We start from the raw sequence: 27411 nt of genomic DNA, 5'->3' as shown, positions 1-27411 counted from the left end.
CTTACATTAAGTATGTCTTTATATGAGTATATCATAGTTAGCTGAGTCAAATCCTAATAACACAATTCCAAAACATAAAATAAGTATGTCTTTATATGAGTATATCATAGTTAATTAGCTAAGTAAAATCCTAATAATACAATTCCAAAACATGAAATGCCAGTTGACGTCGTTCAAATAACAAATCAAATTATCCCGTCCAAAAATAGATTACTCTCATAATCGCAAAGATCGTTCAATTGATCTTGAGCAATACCTTGATCAATTGCCATGAGATTGTGAGATCCTCCTAATGTGAAATTCTTTATGATCCGGATCCGGCTAAGTAAGGAAACAAAACATTTCTTAAACAAAAAGCAATTTTTTAATCCCTAATGTCAAATTGGCATTAAAGAAAATCAGCATTTTGGGCATATCTAACTAAGATATTGACTCAATTAAATATCATATGTGACAAGTTTTTATTGGAAGGGAGGACCATTATTGGGCATATTAGCTAACGTGGTCTTCCTGAAAGACTGAATGGTTTCTCTTTATTTCAGAATGCTTGAAGGAAAGACTATGTTTCTTTCTTCCCTTAATGAAAGTTTGGATTTATCCAAAAAAAAAAAAGACTACTAGATTAATTATAGGACAAAGTTTAGCTACAAAATTAGATGTAGTCTTAGTCTATAACTTTACTCAATAAAATAAACATTACTACATATTTTGAAAATTTAATTATTGAATTGCATGTTCTTTATGCTTTTAATACATATGTCAAATTTTGTATTAATTGGATATTATTTACTATATGATCTATAAGCTTATAATTTATATATAATTTTAAACTACAAAAACTTGCAATTTAAACAATTTATTAATGATATAGCTATTGATATTTAAATTTTTAGAAATTTTGTAAGCATGGAGAATATAAGAAGAATATATAATCAAATGGTAGATTTGTCAAAATTCATCACCAGTAAAAAGATATTAAATAAGGTTATAGTCTTATGCTACAACCAATTTTATAGGTAAACTTTTTCAGTTGGTATATCTTTATCACACTCCATATGATTAATGATTGCATGCATTTTATCTGTCCAAATAGATTAGGATTGTGTTTTGGTAATTGGGGAGTCCAATTTCAATAGTTGGCAGCTGAGAGGTTCCCATATACAGAAATCAACTTAATATATACAAATAAGCATGCCCATGATTCAGGGGAATCCTTGGTTACTTGCTATGTACATATAACCATTGGGAAGACCCCTAGGGCCTAGCTACCAAATTGACCATGTTTTTTAAAAGGAAAAAAGCTACTATGATAACAAAAGAAAAATGATTGTGGCCAGGCATGTCGGAACAAATAATGAATGGGTCTGGTTAATGTGTGCCCTTAGGGCACACATTAAACTTTCTATTCTTGAAAATATTTTTTCAGGAATTGAAAAAACTGTCATTACTTTTTCAATTTTCAAAAAAAATTTTTTTGAAAATAAAAATTAATGTGTGTTCTAAAGCACACATTAGTAAAATTCATAATAAATTACTTACTTTCTCTCACTTTCAAGCTCCAATGTTTCCCTTTTAAGTTTTCCATCCATAATAAAATTGGTAGGTAAAAGTATGTAAAGAATCACTATTCCTTTTCAAGTAGTACTCTATATATATATGTACTGCTTTCTTTCACTCAGTGGCTCAACAAGAACGTACGCCATGTCCAAATCCAATGCAGAGAAATGTACTATAGTCTACAGCTACAGTTGATGAAGTGTGACATAATTCGTTTTCACTTTTGTATATTTTGTTGGCAGACAATAGTAAAATACATAGCTTCAATTATTGTTATAACCGAAGTTTTTTTTTTTTTGATGGGAAAGTATAACCAAAGATTTATTGCACAAATAGAGTCTAATTTACCTTTGAATGGGACGACGTATACTGATTAATCGTAAAGTAAAAAAAATGTATTATTACATGATATTGCTTGTAAGCATACTCAGAGAAAGCTGTATTAACAACAATTACTTGTATATCTTTGTATTTCTCCTATTTGAAAGCTTAAAAGAGAACATCACGACTAACATTGTAATTGTATCAATTTCTCCTTCAAGTTATATATATATATATATATATATGGTTCTTTTTTTTTACTCTTGGTTTTTATACATGGTCAACAATATATATTATGCTTGAAAAAAATATAAAATAAATTGTATGGTTCATGAACTATTTGATTTAAGGTTATAGGGTCAAATCAAATCTCTCTTAGATAGAAGATCATTGGCAATTTATATTCATCAATTTTTTGGGGGCAACTTGGATAGAGACATGGCACTATGATTTGGTGATTTAATTAGAGGATGATAATGACATTTACAGGATGATATTTGGTATAACTATGAGATTGACCAATTAGAAAACCTTGTCCTTATTATACTTGTGGATTCAGGACTTTTCACTTAAGAAAATGACCCTCCTGATCACTCTAAGGATATTGTAACTGTGCAATTACAGAAAATTTAATTTTGACCTAACACATGCATGTGTACTATTCACAATTCTTAATAATTAATCAACTTTAAAATGAATCCTTGCTTGCCTTTTGAACAAGATCTAAACCAAGCAAGGACATGTGATACACAAAAATGTGCTATACAAAAGAGCTCCAAAGAGAAATATTGCTTTTCCTGCTTAAGCAATTAAAGTGTATAGATTGCTTCTGCAGCTAATCACTGAAACCCGCATGTTTGGTAAACGTGATTGGGCAAGCAAGCAACACCTAATCCACTAGTACATATCATGAAAATCGTATCTTTTCAGATAGTGACAAAAATCATTGCTTGGTTCAACTTGACGTTTATTTTAGAAACTTACAGATTTTTTATCTTAAATTTTGTGTTAATAGTGATTAGAAAGTCCAATGGGGACTAGTTTTAGACAAAAACTTATCAATATTGATGAAGACGTAGGGAGCTTCTCAAATCATGGCATGCAGTAGGGTTAATTAATCATACTTAATTTTAATGAGTCACGTAGTTTATGCATAGATTTGGATCTCTTTATCTTAATTAACAGTTTTTGCTTACGTAGTTCTAACAATATGTCAAGATTTTGTTAGCATTACTTTTGGAAAGATGAATCAGCAAGAACCCATTTAAGGATAAGAGAAGAAAACATGATTAAACTTCACTCACATGCTATTGAGATTCTCAATCATTTTTGGTTGTTGGGATTAAAGCCAAATTGTACTCTTGTATTCTTGTCTCATTTGGTAAAAATTTTAAAGCTTGGAGAAACTTATTGTTGACAGGTTCACCAATTTGGAAAATCAACAAAATTTAATTCATTCCTACGTGTGTCTTATAATGCATTAAACACTATAAATGCCCTATAAAACCTCGCCTAAAATAATGTATAATTACGCTTCCATTATTACATACACGTCTTCTGAAATATATAAACCACCCTCCAAAATATAATATTATATGCTTAACCAACAAATAATAAGTGTGAATCTTACGAGAGAGGTGTTAAAAAAAAAAACTACTTTTTGGGGCCTTGAACGATCATCATATCATCAATTTGTTTTGTCTTGCAAGTTTACCATCCTATAAACACATTCAATTGGCTATTAATCGCAAGCTAGTCACACATGCGCTAACTCATCATTTCTTCGCTAAATAAACAAGAATTTTGTCTTAGTCTTTGACTATTGTGTAGCACAACATTTTTCACAATTGCTAATATTAGCTGTTAAAATTGGTTGGTGTATAATAAAAATATTGTCAATAATTCTGGATCTAGATGAATGTGATGTTACTCTAATCATAACAATTCACATTAATAGTCGTAAAAAAAAATGTTATATTTGTAACCTTATTGCTTCAAGCAACCTTTTTCTTAAAAAATTATTTGGAGAAAGAAAAAGAAAAGAAAAGAAGACCTGATCTTGCTCAAACAATAAAGTAGTAAACATATAATGAAAGCCAAACTAAAGACTGCAATCTTTTCCTTTTTCCTTTTGATTCTTTTGACAGCCTTTTCTAGTTGTTGTAATAAAGAAGCAACAAAGTCGGTAAAGGAAGGAAAAGGAGGTTACTTGACCATAGTTAAAAGTCAAGATGATAACAGGAAAATGTGTTGAATGAAAATGATCAATGTTCCATGATTGTTCATGTTCCCATGGCTTGAAGAAGGGGCATTCTTCCATTGTGGGGACCTAAACAGTGGGCAAAAAGTAGAAACCACAATCATACTTTCTTTTTTGTTCTTGTTTCTACAACCTAGTACCCTACACCTCTTCCATGGCACACTTTCATGAAAAAAGAAGAAGAAGAAATGGTGGATCAGCTATATATATAAATTAATTATACCTACTTTATGTTTAAAGTTCATATAAGATAACCTTATAAACTTCCATGACAAAACAAAAGAATTAAAGAAATCTAAAGTATATATGAGTCTCTAGGAAATAATATTTTGGGGGTCTCAAGGCAATTGTGAACTCCTAATAAATAGTTATAAAATTGGATGAGAGTTTGGATTTCTAGGCATATTCAATTTTTTTGCAACAGTTTATTTAATTTTATATACATGGACCCTTCGTTTTTTGTTCTCCTTTTCACTATTTGGGCAAGACTAAAATTAAATGGAAAAAAGAAAATTGGAAACCCCATTTTATTGTCCTAAATATGTTAAGGCTCTCCTTTTTTAGGTACAATTTACAGCTCTCCTTTCGGCCAACTACATTATTAAATGTGAATTAAACTTCATCTTTTCAAGCCTATTTTTTTTTTCTTTCATTAATTTGATCGATGACATTGTAAACTTACAACTACAATCTATTTCTTTTTTCTCATTCTAATTCAATTAATTGTTATGGTGTGGGTTGGACTACACCTACTAGTAATTAACTTGAGAGCAATATGGAAAAAGGGGAGAAAATGAATGTTTCAAAGTAGATCCATTTATGCCAATATACGTATAGACCCTCTACTTATTTGTTATTTATGATCGGCCTCTTCTAAACAGAGACTTTTCTTTTAGCAATTACAAATATACCAATTTTCTCAAATTTTTACTTTTCTTTTTATTATTATTATTATTATGCAATTTTCAGGAGGATAAATTGTGATAGAAATTTTTATATGTGTTTACTATTAATTTGTGATCGGTCTCTTCTAAACAGAGACTTTTCTTTTAGCAATTATTGTTGAAAATACTAAATGAATGTATTGTATCTCTCAAGTAATAAAATATACATGAGTGCCTTTATATAGGAGACAGAGTGTAAAGTACAAGTATGTGTATTATACAAGTAAACAAGGTGGGCCTAAAGCCCACAACCTATTACACGTTAACAGCCCCCCTCAAACTCAAGGTGGGTGTGAGACCAACTTGAGGTTGTCAACCAAAGTATGAAGATGTCCCTTAAGATGTGACTTGGTGAAGATATTTGCAAGTTGATCTTTAGAGGAGATCGAGAACAGCTTGAGAGCACCATGGAAAAGATGATAACGGATAAAGTAATAATCGATCTCGATGTGCTTAGTTCGTTCATGAAAGACATCATTGTGAGTAATATGAATGACACTCTGGTTGTCACAATAAAGAGAAGTAGTAGAGGATGTGGATACACCTAAGTCCTTAAGAAGCCATCGTAGCCAAATGAGCTCAAATGTGGTATCAGCAAGGGCACGATATTCTACTTCAATACTAGAGCGAGCCACAAGGGTTTGTTTCTTGCTTCACCAAGAAATCAGAGAAAAACCAAGAAGAAAGCAATAACTAGTGGTGGACTTGCGATCAGTGGGATCTCCTGTCCAATCAGCATCAGAGAATGCATGGAGAACAAGAGGAGATTGAGCAGAATAGAAAATGTCATGGAAGAGAGTGCCCTTCAGGTATCCAAGAATGTGTAGAACAGTAGCATAGTGAATCGATCATGGAGTAGACAAATACTAGCTCACCTGATGAACAGTATAGGAAATGTCTAGATGAGTAAAAGTAAGATAAACTAGGCTGCCAACCAAGCATTTGTAAAGAGAAAGATTAGACAATGGTTTTCCCCCTGAGGGAATCAGATGCACATTAAATTCAACTGGAGTGTCAATAGTCTTGCTATCAATGAGTCCAGCTTGAGACAAAAGTTCAGAAGCATGCTTGGCTTGAGTAATATAAATTCCACCTGTAGAATGAGTGATTTCAAGACCTAAGAAGTAGCTGAGATGTCCAAGATCTTTCATCTCAAACCACTGACTGAGAAAATTCTTGAGTTCTTGAATGCCATTGAGATCATCACTAATTATGATCATATCATCCACATATAGGAGAAGTAAAATAGTGTCTTTGTCGGTGTGACGAAGAAACAAGGCAGAATCATAATGATTGGCAATGTAACCCAAGCGAGAGATAGTAGAGTTGAACTTGGCAAACCAAGCTCGTGGAGCTTGTTTAAGACCATAAAGAGTACGTTGAAGGTGACAAACCTTGTTTGGTTCAATAGAGAGACTAGGAGGAGGTTCATATAGAATTCTTCATTTAAATTCCCATTAAGGAAAGTATTTTTGACATCCATCTAAAAAAGGTCCCATTTACTGGCAGCAGCAACAGCTAAAAGGGCATGAACATATGAGATTCGAGCAACCGAAGCAAAGGTCTCTTCATAATCAATTTCATACTCCTGTGTAAAACCTTTTACAACAAGATGACTTTTATAGCGCTCAATGGACCCATCAGAGTGAGTTTTGATCTTGTAGATCCACTTACAACCAACCACAGATTTTCCAAGGGAGAGAATCACCAAATCTCAAGTATGGTTTTTAGATAATGCATCAAGTTACTCTTTCATTACAATTTGCCATAAATTGTTAGTGGAGGACTCACGATAGGTGTGAGGCTTGTGTAGTGTAGCAAGGGCAGTGTAACAATGATAGTCAAGTAAATGTGCAGGAATGAATCTTACTCGAGTTAAGTGGCAAGGTGGAATGTCTTGTGCAAAATCTTCAGGTGGAGCAAGAGCAAGGAACCCAAGCTGAAGGTTGGGTAGCTCGTCTTCGATCTGTTCATCTTCCACTTATTCATTAAAGGGTGATCCAGGAGAGACATAAAAAATATCTGATGGTTGGATAAAAAAATCTATAGAAGGATCAAGAGCAACCATAGAAGGAATATGTGACTCATCTGGAAAAAGATATAAGATAGAGGAGGTAGATAGGGAGGTACGGAAGTGAGAGAGCTCGACAAAGGAGCGATGTTCCCAAAAGACAACATTGTGGGAGACACAAAGACGCTGAGAGACAGGATCATAACAACGATACCCCTTTTGAGTTTCGCCATAGCCAAGAAAACAAGAAAACTTAGACCGAGGTATAGACACCACATTTTGAACCTCTTACGACTCGGGCCCTCATTCCTTAATGATGCTCGAATTCTAAGGCCCAAGGCTAGTTTAGAGCCTAATCAGATATTTAATTGACTTGAGGAGTATTAAAATGGAAAATATAATCTTTTGAAATGAGCAAAAATCTATTTTTGGAAATAATATAACCAAAGTAGCCATCGGCCTGCGTACATGGGTTGTGGCCTACATATGCAAGCTAAAGCATGCGTACGCAGCTAGGGTTTCAGAAGCATAAGAAAGACAAGTTTTCTGCAATAATGGCTGAGGTTTGGAACGAATCCCACATCGTCTAGGAGCTGTTCCAAGCCCCATTTTTTTTCAACTATAAAAGGCCTTACATGGTACATTTTCACGAAACACTCTTAAGTCTCTTTTTATTTGATCGGGACCTTTTCTAGCCCCAATCTTTTGAATTTAAGATTACTAATCACTCTTTCATTGAATTGTGACAGATTTGATTGAGGGAAACAGTCAAAAATCAAGCCTAGGAGTTTTTGCTTTAAGGTAAGCTTTAAAACCCTTTTTTTTTTCTCCTTTTCTGCCTTAATCTTTGTTTTAATTTGCTTCTTTTGTTTAGTTTATGTTTGCTTACGTTTTTCTAGGTTAGTTTTAGGTTTTCTTTATATCTTTAAGCATGATAGGTTGTTAGATTATGCGTTTTGAGTTTCTGCTTTGTTTTTGTGTTGATTAGGGTTTTTTTAGGTAAGGATCTGCGTACGCATGATCTAGCTTACGCACGCAGGCTGAACTTATGCGTACGCAGACCTATTCTAGTGTGCGTGATGCCATTATCCAGAAAACCCTAATTTTTGTTTGTTTTGATTTTGCCTTCAAACGGATATGTTTTCATCTCATCTAACTGACAAAAATTCAAACAAGAGGGCAATTGATGAGTCAGAAATCTATGATAGTCATTAATCTGAGATCGTCATTAACCAAGAGAAGACATTACATATTTATTACACTCATTGATGACAAAGTATAATGGACGGAGCAACGATCACAGAGTGAGCTGTGAACTTCAGACAAAAATTTTGTAATGCACTAACCGTTAAGCATAAATATAGCAATTCATTGCTGATTAATAAGGTACGCAACTATAAAAAGAAAGGGCAACAGAAGTTAAAGGTACACAAAAAAATACTCTACGAAAATCACTCTCCAGTCAATTCTCTCTAAAATCTTTCTCCCTTACTGACTTAAGTATCGAAGGTGGTTTGGCTAACGCCACACTGGCATGTTACTCTTCCACCCAGTTCATTTTTGCAAGTTTTCCTCCAATAGAGACGACTCCAATCACAGCTTCGTCCATCCATTACGACGAGGAGCTCAACTGCTGATTTTTTGCATCATCAGTAATTATCGTCATTTTTGTTGTAGTTGAATCAAAATAAGAGTATGCTAGATTTGCATAATTAGTTGTTGTTGCATCTTCATCATTATCACTAGTTTAAGATAGAGATTACCTTCATCAATAGCTACTATGTCTTCTTCATTGCCAAACCTGGTCATCTTGACAAACTTTTTATTTATTTGATTGTACCACATGTATTTATTTACTTTTAAGATGGATTCTATTTGATTGTGAGATTTTTATGTCTTTTGATATAAATTAACTAGCTGGTATGCTAGCCAAACTGTTTCCTTCTTCAGTTTTTTTTAATCTTTTACGTTGCCTCCAACACTATTATAATTGGTTTTCTCTCTCTCTCTCTCTCTCTCTCTCTCTCTCTCTCTCTCTCATTAGTTTTTTTTTTTTAATCTTTTACGTTGCCTCCAACACTATTATAATTGGTTCTCTCGCTCTCTCTCGCTCTCTCTACTATATATATATATATATATATATATATACATATATATGGTTGGGTTCAAGTTACACTTGGTGTAACCTTAAGTAATGTTACACCAACCATAACTTATTATAGAATTCATGTTTTGAAAGACCCACTGTTGAATTACATGTTCTATATGTTTTTAACATTCATGTCAATTTTCATGCCAATTAGATGTTATTTACCATTTGATCCATAAACTCATATTTTATGCATTATTTTAAACTACAAAAACTTGAATTTAAACAATTGATTGATGAGATGACTATTAATCTTTGATCACCTTGAAATTTGGCAAGTATGGAGAATATATGAAGGTAATGTAATTTAACGGTGGATTTTTCAAAATGTACATCCAATTAAAATATATTGAGTGGTGTAACATTGCTTAAAGTTATACCAGGTGTAACTTGAACCAACTCATATATATATATATATATATTGTTTTGTAGGATCCAAGCAAAAAAGAGTTTAAGATGCTTACTGTGTTATTCTCTCAAATTTTTTATAGCATGAACAACTTACGGTATTGAAGGAATTATTGAATATTTTATATAAATAGCTATTTGTTAATAGGTGTTTGACAACTTTGGAAAATGAAAAGTTTTAGGTTAAATGGGTAACAACTTTAATTTTGTTAATTTTTGCTTTCTAAATTACTAATAGTGATTTATCATGTTAAATTGGTTGTTTATTTGTATATTAATCAGCTACAAAGTTGTAATGTTACTTATTTTTTCTTTCTAATTTGTGAGATTTAATTCAAATAATTTTGAATAAGTCCTCTGAAATCAAATTCAATACAAAAGAAATTTTGTTAGAGACTCAGTAAGGCTAAGGGGAGCTTGAAGATAATATAATTTTTGGCCTCATGTAATATACTTAGATTGTGAGCTTTAGTCACTACAAGTAGTATTGTAGTAACTTAGATATGAAACTCTAGATGTAACACAAACAATTAAGGATAACATTCACTAATATTTGTCTTTTAATTTAAATGGTATTTTGCATAATTTCTTAGCATTCATTAGATTTCATTTTTAGTAATTTTCTCTTGCATCACACGGGCTAGCGATTAGTTATATATAAAAACAAAAATAAAAAAAATTATGCATTTTATCTATACTATTAATAACATGATTTCCTGTTTGGGTTTCAACATTTTGCACACTAATATACCTTCACACAATTCTTAAACTCTCTAAAATATCCATATCTTTTAGTTAAATAATTTTAAATTAAAAAACACAAACGGGTTAAAAGAGTAATTTATTGTTCCTAAGTTTTAGGCTTTTTTCTTTATTTTCTCCATTCAGCCTAAAACTTAGGATACTATCTCAATCTCATTTTTAAACATTATTCCACGTTATCTTATCTCTTTCTTTAAAAAAAAAAAGGTTAAATTTATATATCACTTTTAAATATTATAACACTAAATCAAAAAAATAAATAAATAAAAAGAGCATTATTATACATGCAAAACCCATGTGATGAATCTATATAATAATAATCATTTATTTAGTTAAAAACAAGTTCTAAAATAATGTAATAATAAGTCATTTACTTATTATCCCTCAAAAATAATATATATATATATATATATATATTTATTTATTTATTTATTTATTTATATGTGTGTGTATATCCATATATGTTTCACTAGTAAAAAAGAAGTTCTTAGAACAGGTAGGGTCACTTGGTCCTCACAACTCACAACTTGAACTATTAGGCAATTGCCACGTAGCCAAATCCTTTCAAGAGGGACTAACATTTTCTATTATGGGCTCCTACCTATACTGAGGCATCATGATATTGATCCCAGCCCATGCATGCAGATAAGAGTGCCAGTTCAGAGATTTGAATCATTTGATTCTTGCAGGAGATTAATAATAAGTATTCAAAAAAGTTTTAAAAGATTGAAAGTTTCTAATCAAATTAAACACTAATTATTTCCTAAAAAATAAAAATAAAAATAAAAATTAAACGCTAATTAATTATTAATTCCAAATGTATCTTCTTCTTTTTTGAGGGGTTCAACCACATGTAGCTTTTAGTAGAACGCAGACAAATCCAAAAACCATCATTTTAATATGTCACGTGTGTCTCCTAGCTAGCAAACCATCCCTATTTCTTAAAATTATTTCTCTTTGTTTGCGTGTAGAAAATTCAACTATATAAACCCCCACATCACACTTTTAATCCTCACAATCTCTCCAACACCAACAAAATACATTTTCAATTTGAAAGACTTAAACTTATAAATCTCTCTCTCTCTCTCATATATATATATATATATTTATTTATTTATTTATTTATATGTGTGTGTATATCCATATATATTTCACTAGTAAAAAAGAAGTTCTTAGAACAGGTAGGGTCACTTGGTCCTCACAACTCACAACTTGAACTATTAGGCAATTGCCACGTATCCAAATCCTTTCAAGAGGGACTAACATTTTCTATTATGGGCTCCTACCTATACTGAGGCATCATGATATTGATCCCAGCCCATGCATGCAGATAAGAGTGCCAGTTCAGAGATTTGAATCATTTGATTCTTGCAGGAGATTAATAATAAGTATTCAAAAAAGTTTTTAAGAGATTTGAAAGTTTCTAATCAAATTAAACACTAATTATTTCCTAAAAAATAAAAAAATAAAAAAAAATTAAACACTAATTAATTATTAATTCCAAATGTATCTTCTTCTTTTTTGAGGGGTTCAACCACATGTAGCTTTTAGTAGAACGCAGACAAATCCAAAAACCATCATTTTAATATGTCACGTGTGTCTCCTAGCTAGCAAACCATCCCTATTTCTTAAAATTATTTCTCTTTGTTTGCGTGTAGAAAATTCAACTATATAAACCCCCACATCACACTTTTAATCCTCACAATCTCTCCAACACCAACAAAATACATTTTCAATTTGAAAGACTTAAACTTATAAATCTCTCTCTCTCTCTCTCTCTCTCCCTTGCTAAGTATACAAAAAATCCAACAACAATGGTCTCTGTGAGGACCCAATCTAAGCATGTGTGTGTGATCGGGGCTGGACCATCAGGGCTAGTAGCTGCAAGGGAGTTGAGGAAAGAAGGCCATAGTGTGGTGGTTTTGGAACAAAACCATGATGTTGGAGGCCAATGGCTATATGATTCAAATGTTGAGGTTGAGGATCCTCTAGGAAGGAACACTTTTCTAAAGGTACATAGTAGTATTTATAACTCTTTGAGGCTCACATCTCCTAGGGAGATCATGGGGTTCACTGATTTTCCATTTTTGGTCAAGAAAGGTAGGGACATGAGAAGGTTCCCTGGCCACAAAGAACTTTTTCTGTACCTAAAAGATTTTTGTGAGTGGTTTGGGTTAAGGGAGATGATAAGGTTCAACACAAGGGTGGAGTATGTGGGTTTGTTGGATTCTGAGGCCATTGGCAAAGATTTGAGATGGGTTGTTAGGAGTAAAGAGAAGAAGACTGAGAAAGTAGTGGAAGAAGTTTTTGATGCAGTGGTTGTAGCCACTGGTCATTACTCTCAGCCTAGGTTGCCTTCCATTAAAGGTATGTGAAAGCAATAAAATGACTTTTTTTTCTTTTCTTACACAATCACATTTACATCTTTGTAAAAAAAGAAAGAAAAAAAAAAAAAGCACATTCACATCTTTCTAAAAGTTAAGCACATTTACATATGTACTTTTGAACAAGTTCAAAATAGTCAAAGAATGAGTCCCTATGTAAAGCGACTCTATTCATGAATTTTCTTCTGGTTCATGTCATGTCTAGGCACAGTAAAAGGAAAGACACATGACTTCATTAATCTTATAGATAGTTGCATGTATGGAATCTTATTTCACTTTTGAGTAATATTATAGTTACAACAATTTTTACAAAACTTTCCACCACAGTTGAATTTGCAGATTTTTATTGGTTATTGATTAGACTCATTACTTACCTCACTTTATTGTAAAATATTTTGTGATAATTATTATGACTAATGCTTTTACGTGCTTTTATCAATGTCATTAGGCATGGATGCATGGAAAAGGAAGCAAATGCATAGTCATATCTACAGGGTTGCCGAGCCATTTCACAATGAGGTAATGTAATAGAATGATAGAACACTTTCAAATGGTAGAGTACTATATATCATTAAGAATGCAAAAGCTTCAGGATTAAGAATTCGATCTGATTAAAAAATTATAGTCTACCAACACATTCCAATTAGTTTAATAGTTAAATAAATGACCATAATTAAACATCTCATTGTACAGGTTGTTGTGGTGGTTGGAAACTCCTTAAGTGGACAAGATATATCAATGGAACTTGTGGAAGTGGCAAAGGAAGTTTACCTCAGCTCCAAATCTCTAAACATTTCCGAAGGTCTATCAAAAATTCTCTCCAAACATGACACCTTGCATCTTCGTCCACAGGTATCAATTCCTCATTTTTCAAGTTTTTACTTACAGTAATTTTAAAATACATAAAAGCAAATAATTTTTACTACAATTATAATAAACCAAACTAAATTTAAAATGCAATATCATGCAGATAGAGTCTCTTCATGAAGATGGACGGGTTCTATTTGTAGATGGCACTTGGGTTATTGCTGATACTATCATACACTGTACAGGGTAAGACACCCATGACCAAATGAGTTAAAATCTAATTTTACATAGTAAATTACCATTCGATTTTGACCTTATTATATTCACTTAGTGGCTCCAAACAAAGAACATTTCCCATATCAAAAAGGTTGTGGACTGATTGGCTGATAATGGCTATATTGACTGGGAGATATCTAATGTGGGACCTTAAGTTTACAATATCTAGGTGTTTGTAAATATATTGATCCAACATATGGTCCATATCCACTATGATTATTAATAAATTAAAAAAGCTTGGTTCACTCTCTATCAGTTATAATAATAATTGGTGTGCTATGTGTAGGTATTCATATACGTTCCCATTTCTTGACACCAAAGGGATAGTAGCTGTGGATGATGACAGAGTGGGTCCTTTGTATGAGCATACATTCCCTCCTTCTCTTGCACCTTCTCTCTCTTTCATGGGTATTCCTAGAAAGGTAAAGATCTAATATTTTATATCTTATACCTATTTCCACATTTATTACACCCATGACCAAATGAGTTAAAATCTAATTTTACATAGTAAATTACCATTCGATTTTGACCTTATTATATTCACTTAGTGGCTCCAAACAAAGAACATTTCCCATATCAAAAAGTTTGTGGACTGATTGGCTGATAATGGCTATATTGACTGGGAGATATCCAATGTGGGACCTTAAGTTTACAATATCTAGGTGTTTGTAAATATATTGATCCAACATATGGTCCATATCCACTATGATTATTAATAAATTAAAAAAGCTTGGTTCACTCTCTATCAGTTATAATAATAATTGGTGTGCTATGTGTAGGTATTCATATACGTTCCCATTTCTTGACACCAAAGGGATAGTAGCTGTGGATGATGACAGAGTGGGTCCTTTGTATGAGCATACATTCCCTCCTTCTCTTGCACCTTCTCTCTCTTTCATGGGTATTCCTAGAAAGGTAAAGATCTAATATTTTATATCTTATACCTATTTCCACATTTATTAATTTGTAAGTATTACTTATGGGTTTTTTTTTTCCTTTCATTTTAATATGTGTGTGATGATGTGAATGTGATGCAGATTATAGGGTTCCCTTTCTTTGAGTCCCAAGCAATATGGATAGCTCAGCTTCTGTCTGGGAAAAGAACATTGCCATCATGGGATGACATGATGCAATCCATTAAGGATTTCTATCACTCTAGGGATCTTGCTGGTGTTCCAAAGCATTACACCCACGATATAGCAGAGTTTGAGGTTAGAAAAATGGATATCTTCTGTAAAGTTTCTTAGAGATTGTATATCTTAGATTTTTCAATTAAATTCAATCGTGTATCTACGATGGTAAATGAACAAAAATAATTGAATTTAATTGTGCTAACTTCTTTGGTAAACATAATATTTTTTATGTTGTATCGGTCAATATAGCAACATCATTAAATAAAATATCTAAAGAATTGTATTTAAGTTTTTTACTTTAAAAAAATATGTTGTAAGGAATTGGTGCATGGTTTTTATGTATTGTAAGTTGTAACAAACTAGCAATAGTAAAACTAGCTAGGTATATATGCATATAATATAAGCAAATTCTATCAAAAAGTAGATGGTTTAAATAAATTTGTTAAATTGGACACCCACCAAAACATGGCTTGCACTCTAAGCTGTAATATATGTACGTAATCCCAATTGCTTTTTGTTGCAGTATTGTGATAGATATGGAGATCATGTTGAATTCCCACATTTAGAAGAATGGAGGAAACAGCTATGCGTTTCAGCCTTAGTAAATGCTGATGTAAACTTAGAAACATATCGCGATTCGTGGGATAATGATCATAAGCTACTTCAAGAGGCTCTTCAAAGTCCTCATTTCACTCAACTTGAGACTGAAGCTTTTACTCTGTGAAAAAAGCCTATTGGTTTTGCTTGGACCACACAATTTAAGTACTAGTATATTGCCGTTTTGGGATTTTTTTTTGGGGGGGAGTGGGAGAGAGGAAAGAACTACTATTATGGTTTATAAAAGTTCTAAAAGAAGAGGAGAGTATGAAACTTCCTTTTTTTGTTTTGTGTTTCTTTATTATTTTGATCAAATATAATTTTTTGATCAAATATTTAATTTAAATCATTCTATTCAATGAAACAACTTGATGAGATTTTAGATGCTTAAGATACTTAAAGTGTTACATGTTAGCATTAGGTTATTTCTCATGTCAATGAAAACAAATATTGCTTTATTTTCCATTTGTTAGTGATAATATAATAAAAATTTACAACAAATCAAAATTATAATGAAATCAATCTAAAATACATAAATAAGAAAAATTAAAACCAACCAGAAATATCTATTTTGTGACTTATCCCTGATACAATATCCCAATTGAATCATTGTATAACTCAAACCAACTCTACACAACTGGTTGATTTCAAAGCTCTACCAAAGAGACACTTTTCATTGTCTACAAAATAGTCTGTACAAAAACCACTCTATACACATATTTCTCATCTATCCCACCTTACATTCGTGGGAGGGTGTTAGAAATATTAGGACCCAAGAGGTCTAAACTTACCATAGGTTATGTACTTGTAGAACAAGAAAACTAGCATTAGGGTTAGTCTATGATTAGCCCAAAGTTCTCCCGTATATAAACCTTACTATAGATTCACTGCTATCAAAATAAACATAACGCAGCTACCAAGGGCTTTCCATGGTGTGGACATAAATCACTAGGCCAAATTAAAACACATTAAATTCTTGCTTCCGCTTCTCTCTTTTCTCTATTTAAAACACCCAATCACTCATCAACTTTACCATTATTGAACACCATATGATTTTCCTGAATTTATTGGGAAACAAACGTACCTTAGAGACAACTTCCTGCAAGTCATACACCTATTAAAAAATAATAATGCATCAAGTTGGATATAGGTGAAAGATTACAGAGTAATCGTGGTTCCCATTTGACATAATTGGTTTTATGATTTTCTTGAGTAAAACACATGCAATTTTTTTTTTTTAAAAAGGAAAAAACATATGCTAACTTATTTGAGGCAGAATCTCATATCTAATCCCTAGGAATATGCTGTTAGCTAGCCATAATGCTACACATTATCTTTTGAATAATTGAATGTCACACACACTACACCAACTTTAATCCTTGCCTGTTCTGTCATGTTTTCAATAGCCACTTTTTCTGGCTTTATTATAAAATATTTTTGTTTTTTTCCCGGGATGTACCAAACCTGGAAACACATCAAGATGTATGTTAACATAAATTGCTGTGAAGTTAGATATGCACATTAAACTTTCTATTTTATTAAACTTTCTATTTTTGGAAACATTTTTTCGGAAATTGAAAAAACTGTCATTACTTTTTTAATTCTCGAGAAAATTTTTTCCAAAAATAAAAATTAATTAGGGCACACATTAGTAAAATCGGTACAAAAAAGCCCTAAACACAGTATAGTTTAGCTATAAAATTGAATAAGAGATGTTGACTTGAATCAGAACTTCCCAGCATAGAATTATCTGTGCTTTATTATATAGGTCCTTCCCTATTTCTTAAAGTTCTAACTTCTAACCATTATGTGTTGAAATCGGTCTGACTTGTCTGGAAAATTAAATAATGCAACAATCATAAAAAAAAAATGATATGACATGGACTTAAAAACAAAAAATAAATAAAAAGGCAACTGAAAATTTATAAATATATGGCAATAACATTAGCTGAAAAAACATCCTTTTCATGAGCTTATACTTCACGCTCTTCTTACAATGCATAATTGATATTCTCTTTCTCTTTCAATTTTCAACCATATCAGGCGAAAGGCATGTGGCCCAAAAATTATGCGGTCCAAAAATTTCACTACTTTTAGGTACCAGACGTGAATTGTGATTAGAGATCATACAGTGTGTATCAACACACAGGCTGAGATCATGTTTTGTAAACATGATTTCAAACGCTGTGCGGTTATATGTAATTGACTGTGTGTAACAATAATTAACTTTGTGATTTATGTACTCACAACGATCATCACTTTTTCACCGAGTTACAAAAAGTGCATAAATTATATAGTGTACATAAATTAATTGACGAGGAATAAGAATTGAAGAGAAAGAAATCTAAATATTTACCACAATTCATCGCGTGAAAAGTTGCGGTAGAAATTATACGTGCAAATAGTTATGGTCCTACCATTGTTAGAAGAAACAATCTAAATATTTTATGAATAATTGAAAGCAAAAACAAAATCAGTAGTTATAACAGTGATGGCATATTGTCAAGCTTAGTCAGGAGGGCATTGAAAATCAGACAGGTTGGACGCTCATCATGGATCGGGTGGTAGGTCGCTGGGTTAAGAATTAAGACTTAGACTTACATGCTTTTCATGTCACTTCTACACTTTGCTCTCGAAATTATAAGGGAATCCAATCCACCCACCTTGATCGATAGCCCAAAGACAGGGCCAAGCTAATAATTTGACAATCCACCAACCTAGGTAGCATAATAATAACTCCATATATTTTACGTTAAATGAAGTGATAGCATAATAAAAAAAAAAAAAAAAAAAAAAAAGTGATAGCATAATAAGTCCAAAGTTAGGATGTTTAAATATGACATAAAATATTGACTACCCGAAGAAGAAAGAAAGAAAAGGAAAAAAAAAAAAAAATTATGACATGACATCAACTGAGCCCCATTCTTCGATACAATGACAGATTTAGGATTTCAAGCTAAAGGGTTGAAGGAAAAAATAAAAATTAAATAAAAATAAAAACATCTATATAGTATCAACAAACAATCAACTAAGACAAATACATTAATCATTAAGATGAAATCATTTACCAACGAAGATACAGGAATATATATATATATATATATTATAATATTATTTCGTAATACTGGACTGGCTAGGCTGATAGGAGGGAAGGGAAACCTAAGGTTTTGGGAGAAGGGGGCCCAACTGCAAAAATAAAAAATATAACTAATTACAAGAAATTTCTTAGGGCCATGTGGGACCTGGGCCTTCTTAGGTCCATCCCTACTTCATTGACATGCTCTCATGAGCACAAATTACTTAACTTTGTTAACATTTGGAGAAAAGTCAGAAATCAACTTTTATTTTCAAAAATGACAATTTAATACTTAAGTTTGTTAAATTTCCTTATCTTATAATAAATTTGGTTAGTAAAAATATATGAGGTTATTTGTGGATGGGATTTAATCTAAAAAATATATAGTTTGACTCGATTTGTAGTGGCATGTAAATGGTTGTACGAGGTATTTGTTTAGAAGTCTTTCTTTTCTTTTTTCTTTTTTTCTTTTTTCTTTTATGAGAAACTATTTGTTTAGAAGTCAATTGTATTTTTTAAGTATAGGCCCACTGGATTTTATTTTAGGTCTTATTATAGCTAATTATATTATTAGTATTTTCTTTGATTCACTATAGTCAAAGTTCTTTTAGTAATTCAATAATTGGGCTTTGACTCAAGTCTATTTAGATTAGGATTTAAACCTATTGTCTATATAAGGATGCTATTGTATATTCTTATAGAGACAATTATATAAGGAATAAAATTTCAATTAGAATTTTACAATGGCTTGGTGCTAATTCCATCCAACTTTAGGTGCTAATTACTAAAAATTCTATCTTCCTTAGTGCAAATTCAAAACAGCCCTATATATAAATTTCTAGGTTTATCTAATTTTTCTATTTTACTATTTCCTGAAAATTTCTTTGAAGAATTTTGTGCTATACATCAATTTTGGTATTAATACTACAATTATATATTAAGCTTATTGTCCTACGTGAAATAGGTTTATGGAATATCCTCAAACTTCAAACGAGAATAATATAATTTAATCTTTTTCTTTGCATATGAACTGTAGAACATGGAAGTATGGTTTATTGTGCCAATCATTCAGGGGGGGGGGGGGGGTCTTTCAAAATCTTGGCAAGTTACATGAATTCATCTACAACTCCGAAAGTAATGACCTTCAACCAATGGCTTGAACATTGCTATGTACTAATATTTGACTCTTTTTTGTTAAACTGCCAAATATTTGACTCTACAACTCCAAAAGTACTACAAAATATTTTTCCTAGAAATTATTTGTCACACAGGTCACCATAACAACCCAATACATCATTTATGGGTAATATTAAGTATTTTTTAAATTTCTATATGCTTATGAGCACTCCAACAAAATTACTTACATTCCATTCATTTGCATTTCTTTCTATTCCTTTATTTTGAAATATCCAAACAATGTTACTTAATTCTATTCCATTCCTATATTTCCATTCTTTTTCCTATAGCTTAAATACATTTCATTCCATTCCTTTATGATTATTCTATTTTATGATCATTTCATTCCATTTCCTTATTAACTCCTAAACAAAGCCTAAATTAATCTAGGTGTATTTTTCCCACAAAAAAAAATAAAGGACCTTAAAGTTGCTCTTAAGGTGTTTGTGTTCACATTGATGCCTACAAGAACATCAAATTATATTCAAGATCATTTACAATTTTTGATCCAATAGAAAATAAGTATCAAGTGACTTCTTCATGAGCATGTGATTTATTACATGAGGTTTGCCATTTTCAATCACAAGCAATTTCATTAACCATATCTGATTCTCTAAAAGACATAAAATTCATTTCACTTGTAACTAGACTACTTGAGTTATCAAGTCCATTAGGAGAGCAAATTTCATTCTTAAAAAAAGCTTAAACCTGCATATACATATAAATATCAAGGGGTCCAATTTCTTATCCACCAGTAATGTTGTTTCATATACCATGGTTTAGAAGACATTTACAAGAAATCCGATGGTCCACAAAACACCTCACCCAAAAACCATTAAAACAAAGAGAGATAAAAATCACTCTTGCTATACTTGGCCTAAAATAAGCTGTGGGTTACTAACTGGATGCCTCTGCCCCCTACGCCGCCTAGTGATCTTTCCCCAGCCTATTAGGTTCCTCTCCTCAATGCCCTTTTCGCTGTTGGCAGTTTGCTGCTTTAACAGTGAGCCCACCGTGTTCTCTGCAATGCTGGAAGAAGGGGCACAAGACCGTCTCCTCCCCCTTGTCGACCCACTTCTACCTGCATTTCTCAAAGAACCTGTTTCCCAATGACTACCAGCAGCTTCCATTAGTCCTCCTATTGTTTGGAGATCCTCATTCACTTCATACCTCGACAAAGAGGCAAGGCTTGGTAGAATTTCACTTTGGAAGTCCTTACGCTGCCTCCCCCTCCTTGTCCGGCCCTTCCTTGGCTGACTTTGTAATAAAATCGTACCTCTTTCTTCCTCTTTTTGGACATTACACTTACAGCAGCACTCTTCCTCTTTTGTCTCGGTAAGCCTCAATGTCATGGCCTCAAAGTAATCAATTCCGTCAGGCAGAAACTCATCATCATCATGATTACTATGCTTACTACTTAAAACCTTTCCAGACTCATTCTCTGGTTCACCTACCACAGAAGAAACTATCCCAGCAAACCAATGTAAGGAGTCACTTGAAGGAGCTTCAGACATCTTGCAAGCGGTCTTCTCGATACAAATTTGAACCTCTGATGATGAAATGGAAATTATAGCCTCTGCAGCAATCCTCATTAGTTCCCCTAGAAGATCTGCATCTTCCTGTCTTGATGATTGAGAAGGTGTCTCAAGTAAGGTTTCATTAGACTCTCCTCTGGGTGGGGAACACTCCTTGTTCTCTGGACTGGCAGGCGCCTGAAGATCAACTTCTGTTGAGAGAGAGTGCATTGGAGAAGATTCATCCTCATTAATACATGAGTTCAGGTCAATGTGACTTCCAAACCCTTCATGTTTTTTGTCAAGTCCATTCTCTAGTACAAGCTCACTTGCAGTAAGACATTTTCCTGAGTCAGGCAGAGAGTCGCAAGTCAAGTTTATGTCAAGTACATCTTTCTGAGTATTCTCTATATATTCATCTCCATTCTGATGGGTTTCTGACTGGGAGGCATGAGAAGAACACTGACCACTTGGTATATGAGGCTTTTCATAAGTGGGAAAACCAAGGATTGTTCTATTACTAGGGGAGTCACTCGCCTCAAATTTCTTTGGATCAACATCAGGGATACATTCTGAATAAGCTTTTAAAAGGACAGATTCCACCTGGTTTGAATCTTCACTTCCTTTTTCGGGTCTCCCATCATGTACTTGCTTCACTTTAAGCAGCGCCAAACCCCCTGTTAATTCTTCAAGCTTCTCTATTCCATCTATACTCTGGATACTCGGTGAAACTTCCACATCTGAAGAACAGAAATTAGGCATAAAATTCAAGTTTATGCTCTTAGAAGACTTCATGTCCGTTGAACCCTGAACATAGTTTAAAAGGCCTTGGTGTTCAGATGTTAACTCATGGTTGTTATTGTTGTTCACATTATCAAAACTGAAGGATGGTGGGTGAACCCTAAATCTCTTGGACTCTGATTGGTAGCTGTTGCAAAAGCTATCCTGAACAGAATGAGATATGTCTCCAGTAAGCCCAGGCCTCCCAATTGACAATTTAGAACAACCCAGTGATACAGAGGTGTTAAAACAGGGTAATGCTTGAACAGCAATGGGATTTCGCACCATGTCACATACAGGTTTTCTACAAGATGCAGCTGGAGATGACCCAGAAATAGCCACATCAGCATGAGGAACAAGCTCACGTGAAGTGCACATGTAAGAAGCACTGCTTGGTCCAGGTTGGCTATCATTGAGGGAACCATGATTCCTTCCAAAGCTCTCAACACTAAAAATTGTTCTTTTAGTCTGCCCTTCTTGGTAATTCTTATTTAATAAATGAAATGTTGGTGGCTGATGAGCTTGCTGAAGCTCTTCTTTTGATGATTCAGGCAACATGGATAAGTTTTCTGCAAAAAAACCTTGAGGAAAAGAATTCAAGTTAAAACTCTTACCTGACGATAGATGTTCATACAATATAAAATTAACAGTTATCATGATACCAATTAATAAGAAATACTACACACCATTATAAGAGACATACGAACTAGCTTAAAAACTCAAAGAATATCAATTGCATAGAAATAGGCAAATTAACAATGAAATTGAAGAAGTATTACATTAGTGCAACATTGCAAAAAGATTCTCACCAGCTTCATCACTGAAGGATGACCACTCTCGTTTTCTTTCTCTCTTTTCAGACAGTACAACATCTGAGCGAGATTCAAAATCCCATCTGGTACAGGTATTTTGGATATTTTCCTCAGAAGAAATCTGGAAGGTTGATTTTGTCTTTTGTGAAACATCAAGGCATGGACTCTCCCTGCAACTGGTAGGGCCAACAAAATCAGATTTAGAAGCGGCTTCTTCCTCAAACTTAACAGGCTCATTTAAGTCAGCCAGAGCAGTGGATTTCTTCAATACTGAAGTGGAGGCTTCCTCACAAAAAACATCCTTAAGTTCATTACTGCCATGAAATGGATTTACATCACCATTGCACACAGCCTGAGTAATCCCTTTTGAAGTATAATTTGACAGATCAAGCACTTTAGGAACCTTTCCATCTTCCAATGATTCCTCTTCTTCACTGTCAACGTACACATAAGCTGGAAGTTGAAGATCCAATACTTTTTTCCCAATTTTCTTGCACTTGGATTCCAATAGCTCAAAGTCTTTTAAACAATCTTCAGTTTGAGCAGGATCAGGACATGCTTGAGTGCTCTTTCCTTGAATGGAACTCAAAGGAAATTGGACATTTTCAGCACCTGAAACTGATAATCCACCACAAGTAGGGTTTACCCAAGGCAAGCTAGGGGCATGACATGTCTTTTGAGCATATTCACTTGAGACGTGAGACAGAACAGAATTTGACTTTGATGTCTCCAACCTTAGTTCAGGTTTATACAATTCATTCCTTCTCATTTCATCCATCAATGCCCTCTGTCTACTGTAAAGGCGATGAAGCTCATGGATCTGGACACAGAAACATTTTGAACAAACAAGTGTTTGAAAACCATAAATAGGAACTAAAAACTATCAAGGATTAAACAACTAGTATGACATGCCAAAGGAATGCAATTGTGATCCATATGGATGATTCAAGGAACAATGGTTTTATTAAAATCAGAAAAATGATACCTAAGATTATTTCTATTTCTATTAACACCAAAAGTAGAGATAAAACTTACCTGATCCCTAAATATGGTTTCATGATTGAGCATCTTCTGCTTTAATTCTTCCTTGTGGTACCCCAAAACCGGATCAAGAGGAAAAGATGACAAAACACCATTGTAGAAGGGTCCACGATCAAACATTTTATCCATATTGTTTATAGGCCATGTGCTGCTATTAGCCTCCATATTAAGATTTATTCTGGAGCAATATCCTGGGAAATTGCCATTATACTGCATATTTGCTCCCATTCCCAGCAGTGCCATAAACAATAGAACAGAAGTGTATTTAAAGATGAAGTACAACTTCAGTTAGAAAAAGCAACCTGCAATAGAACAAATTAAGTTAGTTGGTTAACTTGATTTGCATAAAGAATACAGGAATACCCAACTGAAACCTTTCTTCATTCTCTCTATTTTTATGTTTGAAAAAAAAAAAAAAAATTACTAGACTCAAGTGAATTTGTAAACTTATGTCTTCGTTTATACATCACTAGCACCAAAAAAATAAACAAAAGAGAAAAGTAAGGAAAAGAAATGAAATCTGGATTTAATTCAACCATTTAAATATTGTTGATCAAGATAATAAGAAGATGGACGGGGATAAAAGAATCTGCAGATTTAATTTATCCATTTAGGTAATGTTTCTATAAAAATGTTCCCTAATACTGGCTATCTGTACAGATATTCTCAAAGTTCCAAACAAACCTCATAGGTAATTAGAAAATAGAATGATCCCCAAACTCATCTTCATATTCCACTTAATTGAACAAATATTGTATCATGTACAACCCTGATATAGTTAACCTGCTTTATAAATCAAAGTATCTTGCACCTCCAACATATCCTCGATTCAGAATAAAGTAGCATGATATTACAACTAATGAAGTCCATTTCTCATAGCAGTATAAGCACTCATAAGTTACAACCTAATCACTCACAAAGCTGCACTAAGATGATGAAAATCCTAATATTTGAGCAATGAATTTCCTTTTCTCTAGGCTTTTCATGTGAGTTGTACAAATAAGAAGAGAGAATAGAACTCCTTGATTAGTGTAGGCTCAACTGAAAAGTTCTACATCACAGGATAGAGTTCACAGCCAAAAGTTTGACCACATTGTCAAAAAAAGAAAAAGAATCTTAAGAATTTTCTTACAAGCATCCCCTAAGCACAAATGATCTAGAGCAAACCCTCCAAGTGATGCTAATACCACTAGAGAAGCAATCTACAGGTTGCACAAGTTTAAGTAGATATCATATGACCAAGTAATTGCTTAATGCCATGAAATATCTTCATACAAACATAAAAACTCATCAAAAGATAGGTTTCATGAAAAATAGCCAAAAATTAGCATAGAGAAGTTCCTACATTTCACAGCCATTCGACTACAAGAATTCAGAATGGATAGCCAAATCAGAATAGTTTTATATTAGACTAAACTTGACACAGCAACCAATGCAGATTGAGAGGGAAGAATAAAAGTTCTCAATTCTCATCTTAAGAAGACTCAAGTCCATATCACAACCTCTGATAATTCAACATATTCATCAGGAGTAGAAACTAGGGCCACACATCATCAAGCCCTCAGAATAATCTTGGTACAATGAAATGTAATTGAAATTTGAAAACCATCCAATGCAATCAGAATCAGAAGTTCCACAAATCAAAGAATCAATTGCATAATACAATGGGCAAAAAGCTAATACTAATATCCAAAATCAAACAGTGTAGGACTAGGTAATATGGTCTCCACCCCCCAGAATCAAATAAAGCACCAATCAAAACTGTTTATTTGGATATTTTTTTTTCATGTACTAAAAGAGTGGAGTCAGTGCAGGAAAATCACATATGAATATTAATAAAATATTATAACAGACAAGAATTCCATTGGAATACAAATTCAAACAATTCCAGAGATTATTAAATAGGAAAGGTAAAGTATATTAACTAATAAAAACCAATCCCCTTCAACAGAGTTTCATTAAAGCAACACTAAAATTAATAATGAGTTCAAAGAAACAAAGTTAACTGCACAACCCAATTGTCAAAACCATCAAAAATACCACAATCCACTTTTCTTTTTTTTTTTTTTTTTAAGAACAGTGCATGATCAAATAAAAAGAAAAAATCTTAAACAAACCCATTGGAAAAAAAACGATCTTGAAGCATAAAATCAGTTAAAATCTTAAAACTTACCTTAGAAAAAAGTGAAAAAAACAATTCTCTGCCATCTCATCTTAAAAAATCCATCATTGGGTTCACTCATTCCACAAGTCATAACTTAGCTCTGCAGCACAAAAAAAAGCTAGCAAAACCAAAAGAAACCCATTAATCAGGAAGCAAAAAAAAAAACACAGCAACCCAAAAGAGCTTAAGAATCCAAAAAGATTTAATAATAAAAGGGTGTCATTCAATTGGCCATGAAAAGCTACATAAAAATGGGGATTTGGATCTACTGGGCCATTCTCTGTAGGAAGATTTAGAGAGAGAGAGAGAGAGAGAGAGAGAGAGAGAGAGAAATCCCAGATAAGAAAATCCACAGAAACAAACGAAACTTACATGAGAAGGGACATGGAAGTTGTCAACACCCTTCTTTTTCATCTCCTGCTCATTTATGTTTTGTTTTTTGGATTTCTCAGGCACACTGTGTGTGTGAGTAAATTGAGGTAGGTGACTAGGCTCTAGATTCTATCTATCACTTTTGTTTCTGGTACCCAATTAAAAAAATCATTTATAATATTTTATTTTGTAAAACATAAAATAATAATAATAAATATATTAATTATGAGAAAATTAAAATTAAACTTAGATAAAAAGAAATGTTAAGGACATACCAATTTTTACACTCAAATTCACGCGTTGCTTATATGTTAACTCTTTGTTGGATTTTAATATTTTCACATAGTTTATTCCATGAACTAAAATTTAAAGTTGACACGTAAACAGAGTGTGAAATTAGATGTAAAAATGTGTGTCTTTAACATTTCTCTTAAAATAAGTTCACATATGCTTTAATAGTGTACTCATTGGTCTAAAACTCAATGTAAATCCAGAAATTTTAGGTTGAATCTATTCCAGTTTAAGTAAATGATGTATTTGGAATATATCGTAAATAAACAGTGAAATATTCTAATAAAAAAACTGATACGCCACTTTCTTATATAAAATAAAAATAAAAATAAAAATAGAAATAAATAAAATAAGACAACGTTGCAATACACGCCAATTTAGACATAAAAACCAATCTCATTCCTTAGACAATTTTAATATCTAGTTCAATTGAATTTTAGTAATATTTTATTATAATAATGCTCTGTTTTTTTTTTTTTAAAATAATAAAAACATTAACCATGAACTAAAATTTAAAGTTGACACGTAAACAGAGTGTGAAATTAGATGTAAAAATGTGTGTCTTTAACATTTCTC

The 27411-nt window shown here is 32.7% G+C and overlaps 2 protein-coding genes across 2 annotated transcripts; one reads left to right on the top strand and one right to left on the bottom strand.

Annotated features, from left to right (window-relative positions):
* Positions 1 to 12108: 12108 nt before the first annotated feature.
* On the top strand, positions 12109 to 16067 carry LOC112033462 (flavin-containing monooxygenase FMO GS-OX-like 9). The gene is made up of 7 exons (XM_024066231.2): positions 12109 to 12779; positions 13245 to 13315; positions 13490 to 13648; positions 13767 to 13849; positions 14166 to 14301; positions 14917 to 15090; positions 15536 to 16067. The coding sequence occupies exons 1-7, from the start codon at positions 12227 to 12229 to the stop codon at positions 15734 to 15736; spliced, it is 1377 nt and encodes a 458-aa protein (XP_023921999.2). The 5' UTR covers positions 12109 to 12226; the 3' UTR covers positions 15737 to 16067.
* Positions 16068 to 20514: 4447 nt separating this feature from the next.
* On the bottom strand, positions 20515 to 26664 carry LOC112033459 (uncharacterized). Its single transcript, XM_024066228.2, has 5 exons — positions 26545 to 26664; positions 26182 to 26290; positions 24003 to 24310; positions 22965 to 23787; positions 20515 to 22736 (listed from the first exon to the last, which is right to left on the bottom strand). Exons 3-5 carry the CDS (start codon positions 24249 to 24251, stop codon positions 20728 to 20730), a joined length of 3081 nt encoding a protein of 1026 aa, XP_023921996.2. The 5' UTR covers positions 24252 to 24310; positions 26182 to 26290; positions 26545 to 26664; the 3' UTR covers positions 20515 to 20727.
* Between the last annotated feature and the right edge of the window lie 747 nt (positions 26665 to 27411).

Source organism: Quercus suber, unplaced genomic scaffold, assembly GCF_002906115.3.
Source record: "Quercus suber isolate HL8 unplaced genomic scaffold, Cork oak 2.0 scaffold_365, whole genome shotgun sequence".
In the NCBI taxonomy this organism is placed as follows: domain Eukaryota; kingdom Viridiplantae; phylum Streptophyta; class Magnoliopsida; order Fagales; family Fagaceae; genus Quercus; species Quercus suber.
This window is presented reverse-complemented; position numbering and strand designations above follow the sequence as displayed.